General features: G+C 41.6%; 1 protein-coding gene across 1 annotated transcript in view; it reads right to left on the reverse strand.

The window, feature by feature from the left end:
* Positions 1-13,557, reverse strand: part of LOC139478216 (pre-mRNA-splicing factor 38B-like) — a 106,725-nt gene that overhangs the window by 33,039 nt on the left and 60,129 nt on the right. The window contains exons 6-8 of the mRNA XM_071260607.1: positions 10,427-10,539; positions 7,908-7,973; positions 932-999 (exon numbers count right to left, since the gene is read on the reverse strand). Of these exons, the coding sequence (XP_071116708.1) occupies positions 932-999; positions 7,908-7,973; positions 10,427-10,539 (247 nt within the window). The remainder of the gene's footprint in view (positions 1-931; positions 1,000-7,907; positions 7,974-10,426; positions 10,540-13,557) is intronic.

Genomic DNA, 13,557 nt, shown 5'->3' on the forward strand with positions numbered 1-13,557 from the left:
GCCAGACGTCCCATTTTGACAGGAAACCACCGTCAAGCATGTCTACAGTGGTGCAGACAGCGTCTACGCTGGACGGCCATGCAGTGGGGACAAGTTCTATTCACTGACGAGACTCGTTTTCACCTCAGCCACAGCGATGGACGGATTCGAGTGTACCGACGTCAAGGTGAACGTTCCGTCAATCATTGTGTCATGGAAGAAGATCGGTTTGGGGGCGGCAGCATTATGGTATGCGGTGGGATTACAGCAAGACAGAGGACCCGTTTGATAGCGGTAGAGGGAAATCTCAATGGACAGCGCTACCGCGACGAGATCATCAGCCTTGTTGTTCTACCGTTTTTGCGTCGTCATGGCCCAGGCATTACCTTTCAACATGACAACGCCCGGCCTCATATTGCTCGACTTGTTCAGGATTCCCTTCAACAAAACAACGTGAATGTCATCCCCTGGCCGGCTCCTCCCCTGATCTCTCACCAATCAAGCACATGTGGGATGAGATGGATCGGTGCCTTCAACGTCAACCAAGTGTTCCACAGACACTCCAGGAACTTCGAAACTTTCTCCAGCAGATATGGACAGATATCCCACAGGACTTTGTGCGACGCCTGGTCCATTCCATGAGACGAAGATGTGTTTCTTGCATCGCAACCAGAGGTGGACACACATGCTATTGATTTGTAAATTGACATTTTGGCATGTTCATGTTTTTATGAAATCACACATTTTCTGGAGTCAGTATGACAAATTAAACCATTTGGACACTTACAGGAGTCTTTTATCAGTTGCAAACCGAAACTGTTTCAAATTTTGTAAAAAACATAACTTTGCATTAAATGTTACAGGAACTTTTGTTGTTCAGTATATATTGTGGCTTACCACTGAGAAAAACGCATGTAACCAAGCGGACAAATATGAAGGGGTATGAACTTACTTCATAGTAGCTGCTTCCTTTGGGGACCATTTCTGGTTTGTCTTTCCACTCTTCATAAGAAAACTTTTCTGAAATTTACAATAAGAGCCTTGCAAAAAAATATACGCAGTTATCGGTAGACTATGCTGACATGTTATTTGGTGAATGAATAATGGAAAATGAGTGAGAGGAACTGCATGTTGTCTGAACAGAGCTGTCAGCAATATTCAGTGACTGGTAAATAGACGATGCTGGACTGGACAAACCAGTTCCTGAAAATACCCGAATACCATGTCATGATAGGTTTGTGGTACACTATTTAGTCTTGTTTTTCACAGTATTTTATCAGAAATGTGAAACAGTATAATGTTTTCATATTTTTAATGCATTTCATAACTGCAGTAATTCAAACAATAGTTATTGTTAATAATTCTAAGAAAACTACCTATATTACATCACTGGCATAAATCTTGTATTTTGGCTGTCATCACACTATAAAATCTCTTCACTGTCAACTATCCTTAGAGCACAGGCAAATACTTTCAAAAAGTCAAACAAGATGTATATGCACAAACCTGATGATCAGGGCTGTAATCCACTAAGGAGCAATCAAACTAGATGGATATACACAAACCTGATGATCTGGGCTGTGATCCACCAAGGAGAGATCAAACTAGATGGATATGCACAAACCTGATGATCAGGGTTGTAATCCACTAAGGTGAGTGAGTGAGTTGGGTTTAACGCCGCTTTTAACAGTATTCCAGTTATTAATCCACTAAGGAGCAATCAAACTAGATGGATATACACAAACCTGATGATCTGGGCTGTGATCCACCAAGGAGCGATCAAACTAGATGGATATGCACAAACCTGATGATCAGGGCTGTAATCCACAAGGGGGCGATCAAACTAGATGGATATGCACAAACCTGATGATCGGGGCTGTGATCCACCAAGGAGCGATCAAACTAGATGGATATACACAAACCTGATGATCAGGGCTGTAATCCACAAAGGAGCGATCAAACTAGATGGATATGCACAAACCTGATGATCAGGGCTGTAATCCACAAAGGAGCGATCAAACTAGATGGATATACACAAACCTGATGATCAGGGCTGTAATCCACAAGGGGGCGATCAAACTAGATGGATATACACAAACCTGATGATCAGGGCTGTAATCCACAAAGGAGCGATCAAACTAGATGGATATGCACAAACCTGATGATCAGGGCTGTAATCCACAAAGGAGCGATCAAACTAGATGGATATGCACAAACCTGATGATCAGGGCTGTAATCCACAAAGGAGCGATCAAACTAGATGGATATACACAAACCTGATGATCAGGGCTGTAATCCACAAAGGAGCGATCAAACTAGATGGATATGCACAAACCTGATGATCAGGGCTGTAATCCATCAAGGAGCGATCACACGAGATGGATATGCACAAACCTGATGATCAGGGCTGTAATCCACCAAGGAGCGATCAAACTAGATGGATATGCACAAACCTGATGATCAGGGCTGTAATCCACTAAGGAGCAATCAAACTAGATGGATATACACAAACCTGATGATCTGGGCTGTGATCCACCAAGGAGCGATCAAACTAGATGGATATGCACAAACCTGATGATCAGGGCTGTAATCCACTAAGGTGAGTGAGTGAGTTGGGTTTAACGCCGCTTTTAACAGTATTCCAGTTATTAATCCACTAAGGAGCAATCAAACTAGATTAATATACACAAACCTGATGATCTGGGCTGTGATCCACCAAGGAGCGATCAAACTAGATGGATATGCACAAACCTGATGATCAGGGCTGTAATCCACAAGGGGGCGATCGAACTAGATGGATATGCACAAACCTGATGATCGGGGCTGTGATCCACCAAGGAGCGATCAAACTAGATGGATATACACAAACCTGATGATCAGGGCTGTAATCCACAAAGGAGCGATCAAACTAGATGGATATACACAAACCTGATGATCAGGGCTGTAATCCACAAAGGAGCGATCAAACTAGATGGATATACACAAACCTGATGATCAGGGCTGTAATCCACAAGGGGGCGATCAAACTAGATGGATATACACAAACCTGATGATCAGGGCTGTAATCCACAAAGGAACGATCACACGAGATGGATATGCACAAACCTGATGATCAGGGCTGTAATCCACAAAGGAGCGTTCACACGAGATGGATATGCAATAACCTGATGATCGGGGCTGTGATCCGCCAAGAAGCGATCAAATGAGATGTATATGCACAAACCTGATGATCGGGGCTGTGATCCGCCAAGGAGCGATCACACGAGATGGATATGCACAAACCTGATGATCGGGGCTGTGATCCGCCAAGAAGCGATCAAATGAGATGTATATGCACAAACCTGATGATCGGGGCTGTGATCCGCCAAGGAGCGATCACACGAGATGGATATGCACAAACCTGATGATCGGGGCTGTGATCCGCCAAGGAGCGATCAAACTAGATTGATATGATGAAACCTGATGATCTGGGCTGTGATCCGCCAAGGAGCGATCAAACTAGATTGATATGCACAAACCTGATGATCAGGGCTGTAATCCGCCAAGGAGCGATCACACGAGATGGATATGCACAAACCTGATGATCAGGGTTGTAATCCACCAAGGAGCGATCAAACTAGATGGATATGCACAAACCTGATGATCGGGGCTGTGATCCGACAAGAAGAGATCAAATGAGATGGATATGCACAAACCTGATGATCAGGGCTGTGATCCGCCAAGGAGCGATCAAACTAGATTGATATGCACAAACCTGATGATCAGGGCTGTTATCCACCAAGGAGCGATCAAACTAGATGGATATGCACAAACCTGATGATCGGGGCTGTGATCCGACAAGAAGAGATCAAATGAGATGAATATGCACAAACCTGATGATCAGGGCTGTGATCCGCCAAGGAGCGATCAAACTAGATTGATATGATCAAACCTGATGATTGGGGCTGTGATCCGCCAAGGAGTGATCACACGAGATGGATATGCACAAACCTGATGATCAGGGCTGTGATCCGCCAAGGAGCGATCAAACTAGATTGATATGCACAAACCTGATGATCAGGGCTGTGATCCGCCAAGGAGCGATCAAACTAGATTGATATGATCAAACCTGATGATCGGGGCTGTGATCCGACAAGGAGCGATCAAACTAGAAGGGCTGTGATCCTCCTATTTGTGCATAGTGTGCATCTCCTGTTCGGAACTTGGATGAGGTACACTTTTTAAAATAGTAAATTTTATTCATTTACAATTTCATACTTTCATGTAATACAAGAATCTCCATCTGCCAAATTAATAAAGTTTGTATATTTTATCTGTTGTCTTGTTATTATCTTTATAAATATTATCAATAGACAGAAGGTTTGGACAAGGGCAACCATGTGTCTGGTAGATGTGCCGTTACATCTGAGGTAGAGCTAACCTATCCTAACTCCGTAAATTCTTCAAATTCTCATTGGCTTATTTCATCACTTGCTTCACATAACTTGGCCATGAGAAGGTTTGACCTCTTTGAGTCGAAGTCGATGGGCCAGTATATTCCGGCATCTCAAGAACAATCTGTTCTTCTACTTTAGGTTCCAAGGCTGGCATGAGGTGGTAAATCTCCTCTAGTAGTTCTACAAGTGAAAAACTGGTCTCATAATTGTCCTCAGCTATCTTGTACTTTCAGCAGGTGTGTGGCTCCTCAGCTATCCCTTACTTTCAGCCATCTTGCACTGTCAGGTGTGTGGCTCCTCAGCAAGCATGTACTTTCAACCACCTTGTATTTTCAGCAGGAGTCAGGATCCTCAGCCATCTTGCACTGTCAGGTGTGTGGCTCCTCGGCAAGCATGTACTTTCAACCACCTTGTATTTTCAGCAGGAGTCAGGATCCTCAGCCATCTTGCACTGTCAGGTGTGTGGCTCCTCAGCATGCATGTACAGTGGTCCCTCGCTACAACGCTACCAATGGGGTCCAAATAATTGGTGGGCGTTATAGACGATGAGCCGTTTAACCGAGGCCGAGGCGCGCGCTCGGAAAATCTCAAATCATCAATATGTGTTTATCTCACGTCACATCAAAATAGTATATATTTTTATGGACCTAGATCTACCTGTAATATCATTCATTTATTAAATCTGTCACATTTCACAATGTCTGAAATACGTATTCCATTTCAATTTATCATTTTTAATCGATAAATTAAAAAATTACCCGCGATGTTATTGAAAATAAAATTCTCGGACACACATTTCGACAACGGGTCCACATCAAAGAGCAAAATAAAGACGTTTTAAACAAATCTTTAAATATATTATACAAAGTGATAAATAAAATCAACAAAAATATATCTAAAAGTAATTAAACTTACATCTAAGTTATTATTTCCATCGTTTCGTGCGATTGCGTGTAATGTAAGTCAAATGACATCTCGGCTTTCGTCGCCTTGAATTCTCGGCTCGGACACAATGTTTAATGCAAAAATATATGCATGAAAAATCTTTGTCACAGCTCGTAACCTAGCACGATACATTCGCGAAGTTCAATATTTTTAATATATATCGTGATTTCCTGCTTAAAACGTTCAGAATAACACGATTTAACAAAAAATCTTTCGCCAACTTCTGAAATTTATCAAACACGAGCTTGGTATCACAGCTATAATTTGATTGGCTGCCTGAGGTGACGTGCTCAAAATTGACCAATCACGAAACTTGAAGTAGATTTCGGCAAGAAAGCGTCATTAGAAACAAATTTTAATCCAATGAAATCGCTTGTTATAACTACGGAAAAAACCAGGCGATGTTACGAAAGCGCGATTACGAAATGAATGACCGCCGTGTTGTGACAGCAACTACATGTGTGTGACAGTGTCACCTCAAATTGGATTGCCCACTAATTAAGAATATAAACTTCGCTTGTGGTTCTCTTTTATTGCATGCATGCGCTTCTAAGATCAAAGGTCGATAGTGTGAAAAGTTAACTAGTTGAACAATCGTATTTCCGGGACTTGCCGCGGATGTTTTCAAACAGATTATTAGAACTCCATTCAGCGATAAACGGTTGATTATGCAATGAGAAGCGTTATGTGCAAATGAACAACGAACAACAATACAATTATATCAGTAATAAAAGTGTACATAAATTTTGGGAGCCATGCGTTACCGCGCGTAGTAACCGAAGTAGCGCTTTATCGAAGAGCGCAACAGCGAGCGATCACTGTACTTTCTAACCACCTTGTATTTTCAGCAGGAGTCAGGATCCTCAGCCATCTTGCACTGTCAGGTGTGTGGCTCCTCAGCAAGCATGTACTTTCAACCACCTTGTATTTTCAGCAGGAGTCAGGATCCACAGCCATCTTGCACTGTCAGGTGTGTGGCTCCTCAGCAAGCATGTACTTTCAACCACCTTGTATTTCAGCAGGAGGAGTCAGGATCCGTAGCCATCTTGCACTTTGAGTTGTGTGGCTCCTCGGCAAGCATGTACTTTCAGCCACCTTGTATTTTCAGCGGGAGGAGTCAGGATCCGTAGCCATCTTGCACTTTGAGGTGTGTGGCTCCTCGGCAAGCATGTACTTTCAACCATCTTTTATTTTCAGCAGGAGTCAGGATCCATAGCCATCTTGCACTGTCAGGTGTGTGGCTCCTCGGATCAGCAAGCATGTACGTACTTTTGGCACTCCCTGCAGGCAGCTAGAGACGACAGTGAAGGAGACACCATCTCTTTCCCCAAATACACCACTACTAGCTAGTTATGTGACCAGATTCCAGAACTACTCAGCCGTAAATATGATACTAATAGTGACTAGTTAACTGAAGATTCAGATTAACTACAGTGTGCCAAACTACCAAATTGTGCTAGACAAAACTTCGATGTTGGAGCTAGAATTCACAGGAAACAAGTGAGGTTTCCTGTCTTGCACATGCACAAGAGCCTTTGGACATAGGGATACTATTACATGCACAACTGATTATGGATGGTTGACAATGAGGATTTATGTTGAAAATCTGAAGATTTTATTGTGTGATAACAGCCAAAATACAGGATTTATGGTAATGATAAAATAGAGGTAGGATATTCTCAGGAATTATATTTTTTAACATTCAATTCATAATAATGAATAGTGTCAGAACTGATCACACACCAGATCGCACCAAATTTTGGTTATTTACAGACTAATCATGCTAATGTTACTGATGACTTGGAACGAATCATAGTTGTCAGATTATGATTACACTGCTGAAAAAAAATTACAATAAACTCACTTGGATTTGAACAAGACAATTTGAACAAAGCATTTCTCATTCGTAACCCTGGCTATATTATCTGTATGGATGAATGAATCTTTGCTGACACCATGTGTTGCTAACCCGATGACCCACACATAGTACTGTCAAGTCCCGTTAATCTGACATTGTTGGTTGCATATGATTATGTCGGATTAACGAGTATGTCGGATAAACAAAATTAGGTATTATCAACGTTCGTGATCGAAAATTGGACAAGTACACGATAGATAACGATTCAAACATGTTGTAATAAAAAAAGGAAAAAGGAAATATTCATATTGTTGCGTTACATTGTTTGCGGAATATGTTTTCTTATCATGCAACCTCTAAAGTTTAACACAAAAAACAAAGTTTATCTCTGCAGCCGTTAAAATATGCAGCTACTCGCCGACTCGTCTCGCATCAAAACACGGGGCTATGTACTCGCGGGCAGATGACCACGGAGTACACTGATCACTGTGTCGGATTAACGAGACTGATTAATGAGTGATTTCAGCAAATCGTTGCAAATTAGGTGTGTCGGAGTCGGTGTGCGAGACTGTCGGATTAACGGGTCTAAACAGCACTGATTTAATCGGTTCCCATCATTTGTGTCGGATAAAGCCGATTGTCGGATTAACGAGTGTCGGATAAATGAGACTTGACTGTATTTAACTTACCAACTCTCTTTGAGAAATCTGGAAGATTGTCCCTGTGAGCACTAATCTCATGTGAATCACTGGCACCTAGAAAAAATATTAGACAGGATAAAATTCAGCTGGCTATCAAATTTGATGTGTTTATATACTGAACAACAAAAGTTCCTGTGACAGTGAATAAGATTTAATGCAAAGTCATTTTTTTTACCAAATCTGAAACAATTTCGGTTTGCAACTGATAAAAGACTCCTGTAAGTGTCCAAATGGTTTAATTTGCCATACTGACTTCAGAAAATGTGTGATTTCATGAAAAAACATGAACATGCCAAAATGTCAATTTACAAATCAATAGCATGTGTGTCCACCTCTGGTTGCGATGCAAGAAACACATTTTCGTCTCATGGAATGGACCAGGCGTCGCACAAAGTCCTGTGGGATATCTGTCCATATCTGCTGGAGCATGTTTTGAAGTTCCTGGAGTGTCTGTGGAACACGTGGTTGACGTCGAAGGCACCGATCCATCTCATCCCACATGTGCTTGATTGGTGAGAGATCAGGGGAGGAGCCGGCCAGGGGATGACATTCACGTTGTTTTGTTGAAGGGAATCCTGAACAAGTCGAGCAATAACGGTAGAAGGGCTGATGATCTTGTCGTGGTAGCGCGGTCCATTGAGATTTCCCAATACCGCTATCAAACAGGTCCTCTGTCTTGCTGTAATCCCACCCCATACCATAACGCTGCCCCCCCCCCCCCCTGAACCGATCTTCTTCCATGACACAATGATTGACGGAACGTTCACCTCGACGTCGGTACACTCGAATCCGTCCATCGCTGTGGCTGAGGTGAAAACGAGACTCGTCAGTGAATAGAACTTGTCCCCACTGCATGGCCGTCCAGCGTAGACGCTGTCTGCACCACTGTAGACATGCTTGATGGTGGTTCCTGTCAAAATAGGACGTCTGGCGGGTCTTCTGGCGACAATCCCAGCACATCTGAGGCGACGATGTACGGTTTGTGAAGATATTCGTCGAAGGCCAGGGATGCTTCCTGCAGTCACTGTAGCTGGCTTGAATCGATTTCGTAGGTGTGTTGTTCGAATCCAGTTGTCTTGTCGATTATTGGTTACACATGGCCTGCCACTCTGAGGATTGTCTCTGACTGCATTCGTCTGTTGCCAACATGGCCATAAATACCAAATGGTGTTTCTGTGGATGTTAAATTGTCTTGCAACATCACGTTAACTCGCTCCTGCTTCAAGCATACCAACGGCTTGCAGACTCTCATTTTCGGATAGGCATGGCATTTCGTAATGTTGAAAAATTGCGTAATTTGGTTGTTTTTCTGAGTGGTTGTTGTCAGCACGATGCTAAACAATGCATATGGAATCCCGTTAACGCACATGTTTTTATACCCATTCTTGGGTAATGAAATGCATGGGGCTTGCATAAAAGTCAACTTTTGCATGGAATGCATGCTTTTTTGTAGCAGTTGCGTTTTTGTCACTTGATTCCATACATGTGCTACAATATTGAAAACCAAACTTTACTTGTTTGAAAAATACACTAAAATATTGGTGTCACAGGAACTTTTGTTGTTGAGTATAGATGATGCCACTTATACGATACCCACTTCTCATATTCTCATGAGTTTCCTTTTTTCACAGCAACACCTATTTTCCTATGACCAGAGACGAGTGCCCTCAAGCTGTAGTTTACCATGGCCATTTCATAACAGGGAATTTAATTAAGGTCGGAAAGAAAACATTTATCAACCTTTTTCAATAAAGTACTTCTAATGAGTTGAAAATGAGTAGATAAAGTTTCTTGTCAGATGAAGTTTGTCTGCTTGTTTATGCAAACCATCTGCATCACAGACTAATGTTATGTAATCAGCAACTGAGTCTCAAGGTCATGTGACTAAATCTGTAGATAGAAATATGCGCTGTGGTTTCCACAGCATGAAACTCATGTGTGCATATTGAAACATGCCATAGCCAATATGTACTTTCAAAATTTGCTTAAACATCCAAAATATTTAATTAGACAAAAAGGTCAGCTGTGATTATTTTGTGAGAATATTATGTGACACAATGATGCAAAACGTTAAACATGACAATTTACTGATAAAAAATATTTTGTGATCACTGAAAACCTCCCTTTTTGTTACCTCCCCTTGGAACATGGTGACTGACATCGTTGATTAGTATTAGTAACACATTAAATATGTGAACTCTGACCTCACTGATATGATTGAGTCCAAATATTATTATGATCATGCAACCTTTTACTATGTTTTTTTATACACTTTATATTATTGATTCCAGCTGGATATCCAACTCGATAAATTTTACACTATTGAAATTATCTTTCACTAATTGATTCAGTTGGTTATCAAAGTTTGGTCACACCATGCCATGATAGCAAGACGGCAGGAAGGAAGACACGTACAACTATGAGCTTACGTCCTGTTCAGCTAATAATCCAACATTGAAAGTATTGACAAATTACAGATAAACAATGGACAATGTGAGATCACTTACCTAATTGTGGTTTATCACGGTGATACTCATTTGCCACTTCCCAGGCATCACGACCATAACCTGGTTTATCATCTTTCTCATGCCCATCTTGATACATGGCTTCTATTTTATATCTGGAACAGTTACAACAAGTACATAACAATTATCATTTTGGATTTGAGATCGTCGACTGTGTCTTAACGTCTGATCCTGTGATGACAAAATTAACATGCATTCTAACACTTTCCAAACTTTAGAGTCGAGATAAAGGCTAGTACTCAAACCATTTCGAAGATGACAAAGTGTTTGTTTGCTAAAACTGACTTGTCGGAAAATTGTGGGGGAATACCGTAGTTTAATGACGGCCATTTTAATGCCACCATAAACATGTGAAACATTAAAAGACTTAATGACCTATGAGGGTTTATGGACCCATTAGTTATTGAAGTTTTGACATGACAAGGTCCAGGACACAATGTCTTGTCAGATGTCAAGTCAGGCTATTCCTAAATTAGTCCAAAGCATGAAACAGGAGTATCACAGTCTCAGAAAATCCAGCTGTAGTGATTATTGTTGCATGACAACCAGATGAAGTCGGAAGGACTGGAAACTTCAGGGAAAGATCTGCGTGCAGCTGAACCAGGGGAGGAATGCCACCTGTTTAGGGCCAAGCAGGAGCAGGTACAGTAGGGACAGGTGGAGTGGGTGTTGCTAGGTCATGTTGACGTGAGTGCTGGTAGAGAAGAGATGTATCCTAGAAGGCTGTCCAACGACGCTGTCAGTGCATCTACTGAAGGCCTTTGGATCTGGGATTAGACTCGCATAGAGGCAATTGCAAAGAGATCATGGGCAACTTCTACAGCTGGGCGGCTATGGGTGAAGTATTACCTTGGCTAACTAAATTCAGATGGGAAAATATGTCTGCCAATATATTCAGATGGCTGGGAATATGCTAGTCCACCAATCAGTGATGGAGACCTTGTCTCTTCAAGATGGTTGATGTTGGCCACTAACGTCGAGGAGTCGATTTGTTGTGAGCATGATGTCATTAGAGACCAGTCCATGCAATTCAAGTGATTCAACTCTTGAAACCTGCAGAGCAGCAATGAGAACGATCCCATGGTGGAAACATCATGAATCAACGTCCTCTAGCAACAAGACTCCAGTTTTCTTATCAGTATGGACACACACCACTCAAATTTTTCTGAAGAATAGTGTTCAGTGATGAGTCCTGCTCCTGTGTGTCATTTGTAGATGGTAGAGAACAGGTGTACTGGAGACAAAAGGAAAGTTTTGCCAATGCTTGTGTTTATTAGTGTACCCTTTATGGTGGTGGTAGTGTATATATAATGGTCTGGGAAGCCATAGATGCAAATTTTAGCAGTGACCACGTTGTCACTCAGAATGCCCAGCACTAATTTGCCATCATCCTGAGATAAGTTATGCAGCCATTGTTGAGACTTTTACAATACCGGTCAACACACAGCATTTCTGCAACAAGTAAGTGTTAATGTGCTGGACCTGCACACTGTTTCACCTCATCTTTACCCCTCGAGCACAGGAGGGACAAGCTAGGGCGGTGTGTGCATCAATATCAACCACCACTTAATGATGTCTCATCATTTACCTTAACATTGCAACAGAAATGGAGAAATATCACAACAGCCAATTTCAGTCTGTGTGATTCCATGGCACACTGTCTCCTTGCAAGCACAAGGGCCAATTGTGGCCAGACTAGATACTGACTGTCAGTCTGAGGTAGTCATGAACACCTGTTGTTATTCCTGTTGGATAGCTTGACCTTGTTATTCTCACGATTGTAACATTGATTCCAATGGTTAGTGTTGTAAAAATTGTAAATTTAACAATAAAAAGTATATTTATATACTTATCCTATCTCACACTATGCATATCTCTTTCTTCTTCGATCCTAAGTGGAAAGCAAACTAACATGAATGTTTCCAGATTCTAAAAAAAAGATTCGCCCGAACACCTCTTGCATCACCATGGTCACCCCCCAACAATCTGGGTCACACACACTCTGTATGCTTGTTGGCCTATACACGTGAGCCACGTTATTTCCCCAGCCAACTCATTCTCTTCCTTCAGCTTTTTGGCTTAGGGAATTGTAATGCAGAGACGGACAGGTGGGCATATAACATGCGAGATAGGATAAGTATATAGATATACAATTCACTGGAAAATTTACACATTTTTAAACTTATCCTATCTCACAATATGCACTTATCCCACGGTTGGAAGGTGGAGTGAGTAGTATAGATGATGGGGGTGCTGAACCACCCCACCTGGACCAGGCCCAGGCCCTAACAATGCTTATTATGGGGGTCTTAAGTCTATGTGAATTATGTGATGACGATCCCTGGATCATCATGAATGATGACAGTATTTATCAAGATGGAAGGAAACAATTTATTCTTAATCTCCAACCAGTTCTTTGGTTTTGGCATGGAATAATTGACACACTTGTTGTCTCCCATGATCTATGAACTTTTTTTTCTCTTCTTCACTAATGCCACTGGTCTTACGAGAATTTGATCGAATCTCCTGCTTCGTTGTGTTGTATTTGGTGTGTTCTGACAACACTAAAAAAAACTCCTCGGATATATTGCAATCAACTAGTGCCGTTGAGATATGATCCTAAACACTATTTAACTTTGCTTAAGCCAACACACAAATACTATCATGTTTTAATGGGTTTTTTAGCAACTGACAAATAAATTTAAGAGCTATTGCTGCCAGCCCAGAGACTCCAGCTGCTACTTCCATAACAAGGGCGATAGGTGCAGCGATTATGGTTGAAAATAAACCAACACAAGCTGCACCCATGCTAAGGGCAGTGTCAACTCCGTCAAGAGCATTCATAGCTCTGTGATACATTTTATACAGGGGTCCGGAAACCGTCATATGCGCCGGACATGTTCGATTAGGAATCTCAAATGTCCGGTTTAAAATATTGCTTACCGGACATTTAAATTTTTCTGTCCGGACATTTTAAAAAGTATTGTCTGGACATTCTTAAATTTTGACCGGACATGATCAACAGTTAGGACTGAGCAGTTTCTGTCTGCAGTTGTAACACAATGAAGATTATCTACACTGACAAGTTGGTTTGTTTTGAGTGCTGTAAATAC

This window comes from Haliotis cracherodii, unplaced genomic scaffold (assembly GCF_022045235.1).
Source record: "Haliotis cracherodii isolate W230 unplaced genomic scaffold, xgHalCrac1.p SCAF_1, whole genome shotgun sequence".
Classification (NCBI taxonomy): Eukaryota; Metazoa; Mollusca; class Gastropoda; order Lepetellida; family Haliotidae; genus Haliotis; species Haliotis cracherodii.